Here is a 17,985-nt window from a genome sequence, read left to right on the forward strand (position 1 = left end):
GATAGCTGACCACAGGAAAGGACAGAAGCACTTGGAGGTCAAGTGCAACACAGTTCAGAGACCTGTGAGGCCAGTGACGGATCGAGAAAATCCACCCAGGGCAGGAACCAGACATCACTTTTGCTGCCAGCAGCCTCCCCAGCAGCCGGAACATACGGTCATTTCCTGCATCCCGGCGACAGCAGAAAAAGGTTCCTGTGAAAACTTGCCCTTGGAACAGTTCACATTATGAGTACCTGTTTTTGCCCTCGTACTTACCACAGTAGGAGTACCAAACACTTGTGTCAGAGGAGTTACAGATCCAGCGTTTCTCTCCAGGTTCAGTAAATGTGGAAGAAAACAGGGCGGAAAAAAGCATAAATGGGAACATGATTCAGTATCTTCAAAACTTTAAAAATGCAAGGACAGTCAGTAACTAATCATCAGACTCTTCCTTTTTAATAAGTAGAAAAAATTTAACTTAGTCATCAGTCACATGATTTCTGAGTTCCTATCCGACTGTTTCCTCTTTTGAATGTGTGTGTGTGTGTGTTTAATATCTGAGCACTTGCTGCAAGAGGAAAGGAAAATGATTCAGAATGTACTCTTTGCGAACACGTGATACAAATGAGAGCACAGAGCTTTAAAAACAAAATCAGGTATTTCCCAATCAATAGTAAAGAAACCAGCCTGTAGGTCTTCTTTAAAAGATCAAAAGTCTAGCACTCTTTATCGCTCTGCATTGCTATTCTCTCACCCACAAGTTTTTTTTTTTTTTAAACCCTAAGCACGCCCTCCTATTCCTTCTTTCTTTATTTATGGCCGTGCCGCTGGGCTTGGAAGCGTGGGGTCCTAACCACTAGACCGCCAGGGAATTCCCTCCCACAAGTTTTTTATACAACAATTCTCACGGCCAGAAAGCAGAACCTAAAGCTCTGAACTGAACAGGCTCACACAAAGTGTTTCTGCTCGGCAACAGGTTCAGCCAGAGGGTAGAGCCCAGCTGGATGAGACCCCAGACACAGGACATTAGCTGTAGTTCTGCATGGTGGGCGGGGGGTCTCACCAGGCTTGAGAAGGCATTCACTTTACCAAATTACAGGTCCAGGGAATACCTTAAAATGGTCATTATTTTGTGTGTGGAATGTATTTCATTCCAAAACTCTCACTTTGTTCTAGAAAAACAGCCACCCCTTTAGGTGCTTTGCTACCTGAAATTCTTTAAAGGACATGGTCTGGGATTAGTAGCCAAAAAATAGCATGGAGTTGGGGCCTTAAAAACCTACAGGTTTAGAGGAAAATAATCATATTTGTAAAAGGTTTTACTAAAGAACTGTACTACTTTCCCATTTTTTTAAAGGTAAATATCCATGGGGTGGGGCGTAGTCTGGGGAAATGGGGAGTTGCTCAATGGGTATTGTTTCAGGTTGGCAAGGTGAAAAAGTTCTAGAGATCTGTTGCACAGCAATGTGAATACAGTTAACACTAATGAACTGTACACTTAAAATTGGTTAAGATGGAGAATTCCCTGGAGGTCCAGCGGTTAGGACTCCATGCTTCCACTGCAGGGCACATGGGTTTGATCCCTGGTCAGGGAACTAAGATCCCACAAGCTGCCCAGTGCAGCCAAAAAAAGAAAAATTTTGTTAAGATGGTAAATTTTATGTTATATGTATTTTACATATTTTTTAAGTGGGGGAAAAAAAGAGGACAAATCCATGAATGCTTCTAGTAGTCTCAAAATACCATTTCCCAATAAAAGGAACAAATACTCTAGAGAAATTACTGTTTCCAGGTCTGAGGCAGAAAAGGTTCAAGATGAGCCTAAAACATCTTATCATATTAGACACCCAATTTGATGACAGTCCCATTGACCAAAGATGGGTTTCCTATTGAGTTGTAACAAATAACCACAAACTTAGTGCCTTAAAAACAATACAAATGGGGAATTCCCTGGCAGTCCGGTGGTTAGGACTCTGAATTTTCACTGCCAAGGGCCCAGGTTCGATCCCTGGTTGGGGAACTAAGATCCCACAAGCCATGCTATGTGGAAAACACACATACATATGCACAATACAAATGAATTCTCTTACAGTTCTGGAGGTCAGAAGTCCGAAATCAGTTTCAATGGGCTAAGAGCAAGGAGTCAGCATACCTAGTTCTTCTGGAGACTCCAGGGGAAGACTCTGTTTACTTGCGTTTTTCAGTTTGAGAGCTGCAATCCTTCCATTCCTCCATCTTCAAAGTTCAGCACTGTCATCTCTGCTTCCATCGTCACATCGCCTCTCCCCTGATATCCTGCGTCCCTGTTATAAGGGCTCTATGATTACAGTAGAACCATTTGGATAATCCACGATAATCTCCCCAACTCAAGATCCACCTATAAAATCCCTTTTGCCATTTAACATAACATTCACAGCTTCCAGACATGAACATTCAGCCTACCTGTAGACTATTACGATCATTAATAAGATAGTAACTGCGATGAATTGAAATACATCAAATATATTCAAATCAATCAGCTCATAATAATTTTTTTAAAGTCTAATCAGCAGATGATGCTAGGAAACCAACTCTATTTTGAAACCTGATAAAGGGAAAGAATCAAGCATTTATCCTGACTTTTCTACAGAAACTGAACTACCGGTAACCAAATAGTACAGAGAGGCAAGTTTCCCTTGCCTTCTCATACTCTTTTCTCTACTTTTAGAAGTATTTCAGCTAATATATGAAAAAGGAATGATAGAATATAACCATTTTGCAACACCTAATGAATTAGTAAACTTGGGCACTGAGCATTAGTAGTTGCTAACGTCACAGAGAGAGAGACAGAAAGACATTGTATTCTTCTTGATGGGTGAACATGGTGGTAGCCAACCTCCAAGATGGCTCCCAATGACCCTTACCTTCTTGGTATGCAAATCCTTGTGTAGTCCCCTCCAACAATGTATAAGGGTGACTGTGTAACTAAGAAAATATTGCACAATGATAATGTGCAACTTCCAAAGTAGATCATAAAAGACATTTTGCCCTCTACCTTGCTCTCCTGGATCAATTGCTCTGGGGGAAACAAGTAGCTCTAAAGAGAGATCCATGTGGTAAGAAACCAAGGCCTCCTCCCAAAAGGCCAGCACCAATTTGTCAGTCACGTGAGTGAGCCACCTTGGAAGCAGTTCCTCCTGCCCCAGCCCAGCCTTCAAATGACAGGAGCACCGCCGGATATCTTGACTGCAACCCCATGAGAGAACCTGAGCCACACCCGCTCAACTAAGCCATTCCCAAATACCTGACCAACAGACACTGTGCAATATCATAAATGTTTGTTGATGTTTTAAACATCTAAGTTTTAGGGGCAATTTGTTATGCAACAATAGAAAAATAATACAAACAACATCAGCTATGAATCAGTCTTGTCCAAAATAATCAAACCTCAACCTGATGAAGCCTCAATTTATAGCAAATACAGTAGACAGACAAACATGTTAAACTACACCTTGGGGATATAATCAGAAAATCTAGACCATGAAAACATATATAGGACAAAACACTCAGTTTCTTCAACAGATGATTTGCAAGGGGCGGGGGGTGGCAGGGGAAACAAAGTGAAAGAGGGAATTCCCTGACAATCCAGTGGTCAGGATTCCATGCTTCTGCGGCCGGGGGCCGGGTTTGATCCCTGGTTGGGGAACTAAGATCTCACATGCCATGTGGCAGGGCCTAAAAAAACAAAGTGAAAAATATAGAAGGGCCCATATATTAGAAGTCTTAAAAGACACTTAGAAAATAAGTGTGAATAAGGTGGGAACTTTAATTAGATCTTAATCCAAACAAAATGGGGGTGAAAATTATGAAACAATTGGAAATTTGAGTAGACTGGATATTTGATAACACTGGGGTCAAGGGCAGCTTAGGTATTATGATGGTATTGTTATTTTTTTAAGTCTTTATCTTGTAGAGTTACAAAATTAAATATTTAAGAAAGAAATCTTATGATGTCTGGGATTTGGTTCCAAATAAAAGTAGATGGCAAGTGGTCTAGATGAAACAATGAATCTGGATGACAAGTCACTTTTTCTGAAAAAATCAGAGTACAATTTTAACGAATGTGTCCAAGCTAAGGCTGTCATTCATACCTAATGACCGTTTTGTTACTTTTGCTTCCAAAAGCTGAAGTCTTTCAGTATGACGTAATCTACGTTGAGGAAAAGGATTATATCTTATCATCAAAGGGTACACTATCTGATGTAACCCAGAGGTCCAAGGGGATCACCCTGCCTTTTGGGACTCAAATAAAACTGACTCAATATCCTTCCCATAGGTAGAGGGAGACTCACCACCTTCCTAATCTTTCCAAGATTACTCTGCCTGGGGAGAGGGTGGTAAAGTGGCATGGGAGGACGTGCATATATTTCTTACCTTGGCCTGAGCTGTTTCTGCGGACTTATTTCAGTGATGAACCATTATGGTATCCTACGCATGCTGATCCTTTTCTACATCTTGGTCTCACTCCAAATCATGCCCTTGAGAAGTCATCTTTCTCATGTAGTATTTTAAGCCTTTTTTCTTTTCTCTAAATAATTGAGGAATTATTGATACTCATAAAAATAGGATTTTCACTCCACTCCACAGGTGACAAAATGGTTGCATGGATATAGGACATTTAAAGAAAGAGACAGGATGTACTAAAAACAAGTTATGAGGGCTTCCCTGGTGGCACAGTGGTTGAGAGTCCGCCTGCCGATGCAGGGGACGCGGGTTCGTGCCCCGGTCCGGGAGGATCCCACATGCCGCGGAGCGGCTGGTCCCGTGAGCCATGGCCGCTGAGCCTGCGCATCCGGAGCCTGTGCTCCGCAACGGGAGAGGCCGCAGCAGCGAGAGGCCCGCGTACCGCAAAAAAAAAAAAAAAAACAAGTTATGAGAAAACTGACCCTTGAGAGAAAACTTTGAAATGTTAACAACACTGTTTTCTTCTAATATTTATCTAACATTTGATAATGAGTATTTGATTATGGAATAATCTTTTTTTGTGTGTGGTACGCGGACCTCTCACTGTTGTGGCCTCTCCCGTTGCGGAGCACAGGCTCCAGACGCGCAGGCTCAGCGGCCATGGCTCACAGGCCCAGCCGCTCCGCGGCATGTGGGATCTTCCCGGACCGGGGCACGAACCCGTGTCCCCTGCATCGACAGGCGGACTCTCAACCACTGCGCCACCAGGGAAGCCCTGGAATAATCTTTTTACAGAAAGATATAAATCACATTAACTGCTAAGATAGCAACAGGTCCACATCTAGGTGACAAAGGACAGAAAAGCAGACAGGCAGAGGCCCAAACTGAGGACAGAGGGTGTGGCAGTTTGTTCATCTAAGAATAGAGCCCGCCCTCTACTAAGACCACAAGCTGGCTGATCCTAGCAGAGGGCAGGCTCTAAGGCTCAGAAAGATGAGCACTGTTCTACCTTAAGCTGTCTCCTATAACCTGCTAGCAGCTTCGGACTTGATCTTTCCCCTAAGAACTAGTGATGTCCCTGCTTTCTCCGTCCACCTCCCTCATACCACAGGCAAGCCAGAAAGATTAGATTTATCATTGTGGCAGGTGATAGATGTTAGGCAGCTCTCTACAGACTGGGTGTTTTGTTCTCAACTGTGACTCTGGCAACTAGCCCAGTACCTGACACCCTCTAGGCACTTAATCAGTATCTACTAGTCTAAATAGCATGATTTGAGGCCCTTTGTTCCTGGCTGAAAATCCTTCACAAGAACCAACTTAACATTAGCATGGAGACTTTCATTTTATAAAAGGTACTATCCATCTGTGTAGTACATACAATTTTCCCACTGTGTCAGGGTGTAACAAAGGAGAGTGTACATGGAGGGACAAATGGAACCACTGAAGACGATACTACTTAGGTCACCACTTCCCCAAGAGCTAACCACACCCTACTGGACATGGATATCTTTAACGTGGGCAGCCATGCCAGAGATGATAGGCAAAAACCTGTGCTCTGAGCCAAAGGAAGCAGATTAACAGTCTCCCATAATCTGTGAATTTTTAAAGAGTTTTCAATGTGGGAAAAGGTAATATCTATATCCTTAGAAAAATCCAAACACAAAGGAAAAATAACTTTCCCATTTGCTTCTGACATCCAATCCCCAGCTGAGAGGCAATCACACTTATTATATAAAAGTAACCATGCATATGTCAGCATATACATGTATTTTCACACCCTTTTAACACAAATGATAGAGTATTGTATGTTTTGTTTTTCAAATGTGACTTTTTTTATTATAAAGGAACATAATTCTCTGGAATTGAGAAGTTCTGTGATACAATTTCAAATTATTTTTTTAACAATCAGTCACTAACAAAAATCATAAGTAAAGGCAATTATTATACACTGGAACATAAATCACATTTAAGCAAACATAAAAACGACAGACTCATTTCTCTTCTTTAAGCTGTTTCTTTTCACTGGCTTCTTCCACATCAAAAGTGAATGGTTTGTCATAACCCATTAGATGGTTATAGTCTTCAGGGTTTGGAAAGAGTGCTGGATTAACTAACAGTGATTTTGTTTTAGCATAAAATGTGGTAAACACATGTGTGCTATTTGGAATCGTCACGTCATTCTGGTGGAACACTGTACTCGTTTCCAAAAGCACAACATTATAAGTAATGGCTTTATAAGTGTCTGTTGTGGCCTCATGGTACAACCGAACGACATAGCCTTTTGTAAGAAAGTGAAGCAGTGTTGGAGTGATCACTGTAAAGCTTCCTATGATGCCATAAAATAAGATTTGCAAAGGCAGACTTCCAAATATAATATTATTTTGTGCAAAAATGTACGGTAGAAATGCAAGGCTGATCAGACTTGTAGAGTAAGAAAAACATTTCACACCTAAATAAGAAAAAAAATGGGAGAAGATTAACATTTTTAACTTTTATAAAAGAATCAACCTATCCAATTAATTCTGCCACCTTTCTCCCTACAATATCATCATCAAAACAACAAAACCAAAACACCTATATAGTGCTTATTATATTCCAGGCTCTGTTTTAAGCACTTTACATATTTCATTCATGAAATCTAGAAAAAAACCCTATGAGACTGATGTATAATTATCATCATCAGCACTCCCATTTAAAAGATGAGAAAATATGAGGTACTTGCTCAATGTCACATAGCTACCAAGTAGCTGTGTCGGGATTTAAACCCAGGCAATCTGACTCTAGGGTCCAGGCTGTTGGCCATTACAATGCGCTGCCTCTCCAGCTGGGAAGTCCGCTTTAGGGTTAACTGGCTTCTATCTCAGCTCCCAATAAAAGGTTTAATATTACTCAAAAATCTTTATGAATACTATAAAAGTTAATTCAGTCAGCAGATAATCAAATAAAGCTCTCTATTAACAAGCACTTCCACAGATCTAACATAAAACGTTGAAATATGGGGCTTTTTCAGGCTAAGTGCCCAGCATTAAAACAGCAAATTGAAAAACAAGCAAACAAAAAAACACCACCAGTGGTTAAGAAACATATGGGAAAGGGAATCAACTTCTTTACCAAGGAAAAACATTCAAGTTAAAATAGTGAGATATTTTTACTTATCACGTTAGAAAGATTAAAACACCAGTGACTTCTGAACTGTATACTTAAAAATGGTCAAAATGGTAACTTTTACTTTACGTCTATTTTACCACAGTAAATAAATAAATAACTTAAAATGTAAATTTTCTTAGTTTGAATGTACAATTTTAACATGATCAAATACCATCTGTTTGGAAAACAGGCAAGTTGAGATCCTAGAAGGGTTGATTATAAAGTAATTTTGGAAAAACAAAGGAAGAAAAAAAGGGGGGAGGGTTAGATACTAAAACATAAGATTGTATAATTAAAACAGCGTGGTAGTGGCTCAGTACATAAACGGATCAATGGAAAAAAACGGGAAATCTAGACACAAACCTAACTGCATAGAGAAATTTAGTATAGAACAAAGATACAATCTAAAATAAGTGGTGCTGGGACAACCAGATTCAGAGAAAATTCAATCGATCCCTCATACCATATACTAGGAAAATTCCAAATAATCCAGAGATTTAAGTGTATAAAATAAGAGAGGTATAAGAAGAAAATACCCGTGAAGTCCTTTATAATCTGAGAATAGGTAAACTTTTCTAATTATGACTGAAAATACAGAGGCAATCAAGGGGAAAGTTGATAAATCTGATCATCTTTTTAAAATGTACATGGACATAAATACCGTAAACAAAGAGACAAATGAGAAAAATATTTGCAGCTTATATGACAAAGGGTTAATATCCCCAATACACAAAAGGTTTCTAGTATATGAGAAGAAAAGGTCAACAACCCAATAAACAAACATGCCAGAGATATAAGCAGACAGTTCAATGAAACAAAAATGCACACGGCCTTTCAACAGATGAAATGATGCTAAGCCTCAATCATAAGAAACATTCAATTAAAACCACAGTGAAGGCTGGGAGGGAGGGAGACGGAAGAGGGAAGAGATATGGGAACATATGTATATGTATAACTGATTCACTTTGTTATAAAGCAGAAACTAACACACCATTGTAAAGCAATCATACTCCAATAAAGATGTTAAAAAAAATAAAAAAATAAAAACACAGTGAGATACCGTTTTTCCCCCAAACTGGCAAAAACTGAAAATATGACATCATACTCTGTTGGTGAGGCTATAACAAAGCAGACACTCTCATACATCCCTCTTGCTTGAAGGCTTAATTATCTTGCATTAGTAATTTTAAAATAATTCCTTCCCCCCACAGGTAGATGCCATGACACTGGTACACATGGGATTCAATGGGGACCAAGTTGCCTTCTATATAAAAGCCTCCTTTAGCCCTTCCAACTACCTGTTTTCCCCATTACTCTTTCACACTATAGTAGGTTGAACAGTGTCCCCTCAAAATTCACATCCACTTAGAACTTTAGAACATGACCTTATTTGAAAATAGGGTCTTTGCAGACAATTAAAAGTTGAGATGAGATCATACTGGATTACGGTGGGCCCTACATCCAATGAGAGTATCCTTAGAAGGACAGAACAAGACAAGCAGAGACATAGAGAGTGCCGTGCGAAGTAGGAGGCAGAGACTGGAGTTATGCAGCTACAAGCCAAGGAAACATGAAGGATTGCTGGGAGCCACCAGAAGCTGGAAGAGACAAGGACAAGCTCTTTCCTAGAGCCTTCAGACAGCAAAGAATGCCAACACCTTGATTTCAGACTTCTAGCCTTCAGAACTGTGAGAATAAATTTTTGTTGTTTTAATCCACCAAGCCTGTGGAAATGTATTGTAAGAGCCCTAGGAAACTAATACATACATATACTTTATTATGCCTGGATTGAAGCAATTGCTATTTTCTAAACATATTCTCATGCCTTTGCTCATACTACTTCCGTGCCTGGGATGCCCTTCTTTCACAACATCTTCATGTTCAAATTCTACTCATCTTAAAAAGAGAATACTATGACATCCGTAATTATCTGTTGCTGAATTAACAAGAACCACCAACTAAAAGTCCCTTCAAATATCTTTAAATTAGGACCCAATTTGGTAGTTTAAATGGTACCGCTATGTTAATGTCTCTCACTCAGTTTTACAAAGAAAAAATATTAATCCCCGATAAGTATAGTGACTTTCTATTACTATAATATTGAAGGAACTCAAACATTAAATTCTTCTACAGGTTACAGTTCTAGAACTTTGAATATCATGCGTAGCTCTGCTCTTCCACAAATATTATATTGTACCCACACTAAAATTAATTCCTATTTATATTCTCTTCTCTTCAGAACTGAGTCAAGTGGGAACATGAAAAAAATGGATTAAGCCTTCCCTTCATTTGAAGGAACGGTGTCTGTATTCAGAAAGAAGGGTACCACGGGGGTCACGGTGAACACATCTCAAGGGCATCAGTCTAGGGATCCCAGGCTCAATCCAGAGATGAGACACAGGCTCAGTGGCCCACTCATGTTGTGACTTCTGAAGAAATTTCTACCATCCAAAACTGATTATTCCAGTAACTTCAGAACTCCACTCAATAGTGATTATAATCACTCCTTATTCCCAGAAAGTTTTAAATAGCTAAAATTGTATTTTAAACGTACTCTATTTTAATGTCACACTCTTGAGAACTTACAGACTTCCAGATTAAATTTCAGACAACTGGTTAACACCAGCATGATCAAAAACACACATGCAAATGGGGCACAGAAATCTTGTGGCCAACTTGGCTATAAAATAATCCTCCAGATATTTCAGGTTATACTTTTTTTTTTAAGATTAATAAAATGAAATACAACCTTAGGAACTTGAACAAATCACAAACCTAAGTTCTTCTGACTTTCCCTACTAAAATATTCCATACCAAATACTGAATTATGACCTAAGGAAAGAGCTTTAAACTTGTAGCTATCTAATACACTGCCCTTTCCTTCTCCACGATAACTCCCTACTACCTAGAAAACCACTAAGTAAATATGTTTGCTGAAAATTCTAAGATGACCTAAAAAATGTAAAATTAATATATCTTTGAATTATAAAAGTATTACTGCTCATTTTAACTGCAAAATCTAAAAACATATACTGTAAATGTCTACTTACCCAAAATAACTACTCCTAAGAGGTATTCGCCCATATTTTTTTCCTTTGCATATTCAAACATTACATACACTTTTTGTTGTTTTATTTTGTTGCTAAACATCCCGAGAGGTGACCAAAGGATGGAATCTTTAGTGCCCAGCCATAAGATCACAAAATCATAAGAGTCTACAAAAACCTTTTAAAAATCTCCTAAAAATGCAAAGGTCTTAACCTCTAAATCTTTTATCAACACACCACAAGAAAAAAATTATAATTTTTCCTTCTGTCTTGCAATTACGAAGTGCTAAAATAATAAGTTATCATATGCTAAGAACCTTTTTTTGTAAGTAAAAGGTGGGGAAAAAAGGAAATATCCTCACTTCTGATTACCCACCAAATACTGTTCGGGCCAGATTCCCAGTATAAATCAGCCTTCCATCTTCTGATTTTTCAAGCTGTGTATGTAAACATCGAACACATCTTTCCCAAGAAACAGGTATCTATTGAAAGAGACCATTATAATGTGAGTACATGATAAACTTTTAAATTTTTTAAGTTTATTTTGTAAAATATAATAAAAAGAAAACTTTTTTTACTTTTTGTAAAATATAATAAAAAGAAAACTTTTTAAAAGCAGTCCAGACTGCTTTTAATACTTCTTAAATATTTATACTATAGCTAGTATTTAAAAAAATAATAATAATAACTCTTTCCCCAAGAGTCTCGTATCCATCCCTTGCTCCTCGCAAGGAAAATATTTTACTTGAACTCCTACATCAAATTTCACAGGAACAAAAGAGTTGCCCGAACCTCTGAAAATGACTTTCACAACACACACTCTTCAAGATGTAAAAGGCATGCCTAATCCCTTTATGCTGAAATTTAATGAGATTCCAATTCCCGCGTTGGCCTTTCCTCCCAAATTTCAACCATGTTTGCTAATCCTAATATTTTACAGGGCAGGATTAGGAGACAATTTATTCAGATTAAAATGAGAAGGATTAACGTCTCCATCCCATTTTTCCAGGGAGCAAAGGAATTCCTAAAAATAGAGCCACCTAATAAAAAGCAGAACAAACTCAAAATCTGGTTTCCCGAGTTCTTTCAGTTCGGTATCCACGTGGAGCATCTAAATTTCGCTGCCAATTAACCCTTCCGAGCTTGCGCTCAAGGACAGAAAAAAAAAGTAAGAGTCCTCACAAGCCCAATGGATTTGCAACCATCTCTGTAAAGTGACTGGAACCGCCCAGAAAATAGGCACTTTCCAAGGGACACTGCTGGACTCGCGGGGGCTGCGAACCCCGGGAGCACCGGCCTGTTGCCCAGGCCGAGGCCGGCCACTCCTACCAGCCCCATAGCACGGGGCTCCTTCAGCACCAGAGCCGCCGTGCAGGCCAGGGAGAAGCTATGGGAGAGCCGGGCTCCCCAGGCCCGGTGCTACTCCCACCCCCACCCTTACTCGGGTCCGCGAGCCCTCTGACCGCCGACCTGCGCTCGCACCCGACACGGCAGAAGCGTCGCGGCTGCCGACAGCCCCGCGCCCCCGCCCCGCCCCGAGGAGCCTCTGCAGGAGGCCGCCCGGCAGACGGCCGCCCTAGGGCCTCGGAGCGCAGTGGCCGCCCACGGTGCCGTCCTCTTCCCACCAAGCCGCAGTCCGGCCGCCCACGGGCCGCCCAACGCCAGAAGCAGCATCCCGCGCGTGACCAGAAACGGCGACTGCACTGCGGCGGCAGCCGAGCACGCCGAGGCGCAGCTCCTCACCAGACCGCGGCAGAAACGAGCCGCGCACTCGGCGCCGCCGCCAGGTCCGCGGGCCGCACGGGCCGCCTGCGCGTGCGCAGAATGGACGGCCCGCCGGCAACCTGCCCAGGCACACGCGTTCCTTGTGGGCTGAGATCTGAATCCGACCTGACCCTCGCTGCCAGGACCAGCAAACGGCCATCCTGAGCGCTGCTTCCCCTCGTCGGAGTCTGGCGCTCTTTACAACCGTGTGGAAGGACAGAGGGGAGAGACACGCGCGAAGGACAAAGCCTGGAAGCAGGGTTAAATCTTTCTTTCTCGTGGGCATCATTTTCTGTGCCCAAAACACCATTTTCTCTGCGGAAAATGTTTCTAACCTGTTGGCACAGAGGAATAATACAGTGCACGTTTGAACAAAAATGAATAGTAATTTAATCCAACCAATAGGTTGGTAGAAAATGAGTGGAACTCGTTCATATAATGTTGATACTTGTCAAATTTGTCTTCGGAAATCACTCTCATCCCTTTACACAATCGTTCATTATTTGTTAGAGATCTTGAGCGCCTCGCCAACTACCAGGACTAAGTTGGAAGCAGAGGATACAAAGATACTGAAGAAAATTGGAAATCCACAATGCTTACATAGTGAGGGAAACACCTGAAAATAAACTAAAATATAATGCTGAAATATAATTGACATATACCAATTTACAAAATGCTGCAGAAGCCCGAGAGACAGAATGATTAATTTGGCCTCTGAATGTCCAAAGGCTTCAGGTTCAGCCGAGTATTGAGGGATGAGCATCCAACTAGTAAAGGACGCTTTTGTTTGCTATTTCAGAACCATGTTTTTCACTCAGTATGGTACTGGCAGGCTTCCCTGGTGGCACAGTGGTTGAGAGTCTGCCTACCAATGCAGGGGACACGAGTTGGAGGCCTGGTCCAGGAAGATCCTACATGCCGCCAAGCAACTAAGCCCGTGCGCCACAACTACTGAGCCTGTGCTCCAGAGCCGCGAGCCACAACTACTGAGCCCGCGTGCCACAACTACTGAAGCCCATGTACCTAGAGCCCATGCTCTGCAATAAGAGGAGCCACCACAGTGAGAACCCCGCACACCGCAACCAAGAGTAGTTGCTCACAGCAACTAGAGAAAGCCCACGCAAAGCAATGAAGACGCAGTGCAGCCAAAAATAAAATAAATTTATAAAATAAAATAAAATATATATGTTATTGGCATAGGGGAGGAACAAACTAATAGTCAAAAATAGTATCACCTTCGCAACTCCAAATCCTGTCTACTTTTTTCTGGGTATCCAGAAGGATAAAATTATACTATTTCTTCATGGATAACTTCACTTTCTTTCTTTTGTTTGTTCATTGAAGTATAGTTGATTCACAATGTTGTGCTAATTTCTGCACATTATATATTATAGCAAAGTGACTCAGTTACATACATATATACGTTCTTTTGTCATATTCTTTTCCATTATCGTTTATCCCAGGAGATTGGATACAGTTCCCTGTGCTATACAGTAGGACATTGTTGTTTATCCATTCTAAATGTAATAGCTTGCATCTACTAACCCCAAACTCCCAGTCCATCCCTCCCCCTCCCTCTGCCCCTTGGCAACCACACCTGTTCTCTGTGAGTCTGTTTCTGTTTTGTAGATAGGTTCATTTGTGCCATATTTTAGATTGCACATATAAGTGATATCATATGTCTTTTTCTGACTCATTTGCTTAGTATGATAATCTCTAGTTGCATCCATGTTGCTGCAAATGACATTATTTCATTCTTTTTTATGGCTGAGTAATATTTCACTGTATATATACATATATATACACATATATATACACACACACACACACATATATATATATACACACATATATATATACCACATCTTTATCCATTCATCTGTCGATGGACATTTAGATTGTTTCCATGTCTTTGCTTTGTAACTTCCCTTTTTTAAAGTTATCTTCCACTTACCTTTCAAAAACTCTTGTTTTAGTGTAATTCATATTACAAACAATATCAATTAGCCATTATTGTACTGATATGTATGTAAATTTTTCTGTTCATACAGTGTTTTTCTTTAATAGCTTTAAAAAGATAAACTGAGGCATGCTAAAATTTTTGAGTTTATTTGAGCAAAAATTTATTCAAATCGGACAGCACCAAATCTGGAAATGGTCAGGAGCATTCCACTGACAGGAGCTAGGGGCAAGGTTTTTATGGAGAAGATGCACATGCAAAGCAAGGAAATTATTTGATTGGTTATAGCTTATGCCACACTGTGAGGCATGTAGGATCTTAGTTCCGCAACCAGGGATCTAACCCATGCCCCCTGCAGTGGAAGCGTGGAGTATTAACCACTAGACCGCCAGGGAAGTCCCTGCTTATAGCTTATGCTGTTGCATTATTTGAGAAAATCTAGTTGGCTGTTTGTGATTGGTTTGTGATTGGTTGAGGTATTTATAAGAATTGAATCTGGCTTAGCTTTTGGGTTGCTCACTAAACTACCAAGGCATCAGCGCCATCTCAGTCTAATGGCCTCTTTGTATGATTACTTCAACAATACATTGAGGGACTTCCCTGGTGGCACAGTGGTTAAGAATCTGCCTGCCAATGCAGGGGACACGGGTTTCGAGCCCAGGTCCGGGAGGATCCCACATGCTGTGGAGTAACTGAGCCCGTGCAGCACAACTACTGAGCCTGTGCTGTAGAGCCCGCGAGCTACAACTACTGAGCCTGCACGTCTACAGCCCCTGCTCCACAACAAGAGAAGCCACCGCAGTGAGAAGCCCACGCACCGCAATGAACAGTAGCCCCCGATCTCAGTAACTAGAGAAAGCCTGCACAGCAACAAAGACCCAACGCAGTCAAAAATTAATTAAATAATTAATTTAGAAATATATATTGAGAGAACCTGAATTTTTATCTTCTGTTAAGCTTAGTTTCTTCCTACAGAAACTGTAAGCAAATGGAAATAATAATATTTGGTCTACTCAAGGTTTCTAAGTAGCTAAAATGAGATGATATTCTGAAAATTCTGTGCTATAGAATTATATGAAAGTGTCATTCATGGTTAAAAAGATTTCCCAATTCTTCGGCTTCCCTGGTGGCGCAGTGGTTGAGAATCTGCCTGCTAATGCAGGGGACACGGGTTCGAGCCCTGGTCTGGGAGGATCCCACATGCCGCGGAGCAACTAGCTCCGTGAGCCACAACTACAGAGCCTGAGCGTCTGGAGCCTGTGCTCCGCAACAAGAGAGGACGCAATAGTGAGAGGCCCGCACCGCGATGAAAAGTGGCCCCCGCTTGCCACAACTAGAGAAAGCCCTCGCACAGAAACGAAGACCCAACACAGCAAAAATAAATTAATAAACTTCTACCCCCAACATCTTTAAAAAAAAAAAAAGAAAGATTTCCCGATTCTAGTAGTTTAGAGACAATTTTTGAATATATACTATTTGAGTGCGATTTTAGAATGATACTAAGGCTGTTTACAAAATAAGCCTTGATTCCCCATTCATATCATCTGAGAGGGTCCCTTTAAAGATGGAGGGTGATGGAAAAATTGAAAATGGCTATCACTTGTAGAATGTATGACCACCATTATTGTATGTATTTTTTGTGTGTTTTTTGGCTGTCTTTCCTCCCCATCCACCAGCCCCCTTCCCCTCCTTTAACATGAGCTAAAGGGCAGAATGGTGTGATGGAAAAAAGAAAAGAAAAATTGTGGTAAAGCTAGTATTTTGATAAGGACCCTAAATGCTTCTTTATGCATTACTAGTTTCGAAAATAAATTACGAGAATCTTCGGGGAAAAGAATTTGTCAACAGATTATCAAGATCTTTTAAAATGTTCATATTCTAAAGAAATAGAAACATGGTCAAAGATTTCTGCAGATACTGAACACAGTATTACATGAAGTGATTTAAAAATGGAAATATGGTCAATGTCCAACATTTAAGGAAATAAGTGAGTCATGGTACATTTAGACAATGTTAGTATATACTGACAATAAAAATGATGCTTGTTGAGATTTTGGTTACAGAAGTGTGGGTTATTGAGGTTTGTTAAGTTGGAAAATAAATAGTATAAATAACCATATATATACACTGTATAATCTATGTAAAAGTGTATTAAAAAACCAAATTTATCTGTAATTTCTGCATTTTTATAAGCATATATTATATTATTTCTGCATTTTATAAGCATATATTATATTGATTACATAATCAATAAAATTTTTAAGTAAAATTTTGTGTTTTTTAAAAAACAGTCCTAGACTAGATTAGCCCTAAATCTGGCTTTAGCTGGCCTCAGTTTCCTCACCTGGAAAATTCTATCATTCTCTAGGTAACTAATAGTGACCCTTATAGAATGTGATAATGCAATGAGGAAAAGGGAAAGTTTTGGAGAAAACAACACTTCTGAAGTAGAGGAGGAAAAGTATAATTGAAAATGGGCCCACATCCTTCTCTTCTCACCCCATTGCCTCTCCTCCCCACCAAATTCTACTCTGAGCTATTATAACCAAAAAACTTTGTTTAATAATTTTTGCAAAGGCTTTGAAAAATTTACCCAGAACGGTCTGTCCGGTATTGCTTTTGCAACACCTTTTATCTGCCAAATGAACTAAAAAAGTCTTGCAGGCAAAAGTCACTAATTAGGTCAACAAACTTTGGATCGCCTGTATCTGTTTTCCCTTTGCGGACATCATTACACAACAGTAGGAGTTGAGCAACTTGCAATGGTGAGAGTCTTGGCCCTACATTCCTTTCATGCCACAGTCCGGTAAACAGAGGGTGAACTTTATTTAGCTGTTTCACCCTTCCTGGAAGGGTGCCTAAATTTCACCAAGGGAAAGAGAGCAAAGACGGCTCTGATTTACAATAGTTCGACTTACAATTTCTTGACTATACGATGGTGTCAAAGCTATATGCATTCAGTAGAAACCATACACAATTTGAAATTTTAATCTTTTCCTGGGCTACCAATATGCAGTATGAAACTCTCTCCCCGGTGTTGAAGCTCCTAATCAGCCACCCCAACAGGAGGGTAAACAACCAATACACTTATACAACCATTGTGTCTTTCACTTTCAGTACAAGTAATCAATAAATTACCTAAGATAATCAACACTTTATTATAAAATAAGTTTTCCATTGGACGATTTCTGCCCAACTGCAGGCTAATGTAAGCATTCTCAGCACATTCTAAGATAAGCTAGGCTAAATTATGTTAGGTCTATTAAACGCGTTTTCGACTTACGACATTTTCAAATTCCACTGGGCTTATCAGGACATAACCCCATCTTAAGTGGAGGTAAGATTTGTAAAAATGATAGGTGGATGGGGGTTGGGGGGAAGCGCGCCGGGGAGAGACCGGGAGAGAGAGGAGAGGAAGGAGGGGCAAAGGGGGCGTGGAGTGACAAAGATGGTGTCAGAACTGACTACTGGTGGCAGGACTTTCGGTGAGTGATTTCAGAATCCAGAAGCTGAGCAACCCTGTGGCTGGGAGGGGGCAGGAGGTGGGGGAAAGGCCTCAGAGTGGGGGTGGGGGGCGTGGTTAGTTTTCAGTAAACACTGAAAGGTACCGGGAAGAGAGGAAATGAGGCCAGCGATTTCGCG

At 40.5% G+C, this 17,985-nt stretch overlaps 2 protein-coding genes across 4 annotated transcripts in view; both read right to left on the minus strand.

Moving 5' to 3' along the window:
* LY96 (lymphocyte antigen 96) overlaps nucleotides 1-1,497 on the minus strand; it is a 31,544-nt gene extending 30,047 nt beyond the window's left edge. The window contains exon 1 of one of the 2 annotated variants that reach the window (XM_027127889.1): nucleotides 259-1,497. In XM_027127889.1, the coding sequence (XP_026983690.1) occupies nucleotides 259-370 (112 nt within the window). In that variant the 5' untranslated portion in view covers nucleotides 371-1,497. The remainder of the gene's footprint in view (nucleotides 1-258) is intronic. The other variant, XM_027127890.1, reaches the window with a different exon arrangement.
* Nucleotides 1,498-6,371: 4,874 nt separating this feature from the next.
* TMEM70 (transmembrane protein 70) lies at nucleotides 6,372-12,356 on the minus strand. Of its 2 annotated transcripts, none has more exons than XM_027127892.1 (3): nucleotides 12,102-12,356; nucleotides 10,996-11,101; nucleotides 6,372-6,874 (listed from the first exon to the last, which is right to left on the minus strand). In XM_027127892.1, the coding sequence occupies exons 1-3, from the start codon at nucleotides 12,291-12,293 to the stop codon at nucleotides 6,417-6,419; spliced, it is 756 nt and encodes a 251-aa protein (XP_026983693.1). In that variant the 5' UTR covers nucleotides 12,294-12,356; the 3' UTR covers nucleotides 6,372-6,416. The 2 variants fall into 2 exon arrangements, with proteins under 2 accessions (XP_026983693.1, XP_026983692.1); XM_027127891.1 differs by having other exon boundaries at nucleotides 12,090-12,356.
* Nucleotides 12,357-17,985: the final 5,629 nt, after the last annotated feature.

This window comes from Aethalodelphis obliquidens, unplaced genomic scaffold, assembly GCF_003676395.1.
Source record: "Aethalodelphis obliquidens isolate GAN/ISIS:26980383/991018 unplaced genomic scaffold, ASM367639v1 scaffold33, whole genome shotgun sequence".
Taxonomy (NCBI): Eukaryota; Metazoa; Chordata; class Mammalia; order Artiodactyla; family Delphinidae; genus Aethalodelphis; species Aethalodelphis obliquidens.

Coding starts and splice junctions, on each gene's coding strand:
- TMEM70 (XM_027127891.1), bottom strand. CDS start 12,293: ATGCTGCTTCTGGCGTTGGGCGGCCCGTGGGCGGCCGGACTGCGGCTT. Junction 11,102..12,089: donor CGTGTCGGGTGCGAGCGCAG/GTCGGCGGTCAG, acceptor CTCTTTCAATAG/ATACCTGTTTCTTGGGAAAG. Junction 6,875..10,995: donor TCTGGCCCGAACAGTATTTG/GTGGGTAATCAG, acceptor TTTCTTATTTAG/GTGTGAAATGTTTTTCTTAC.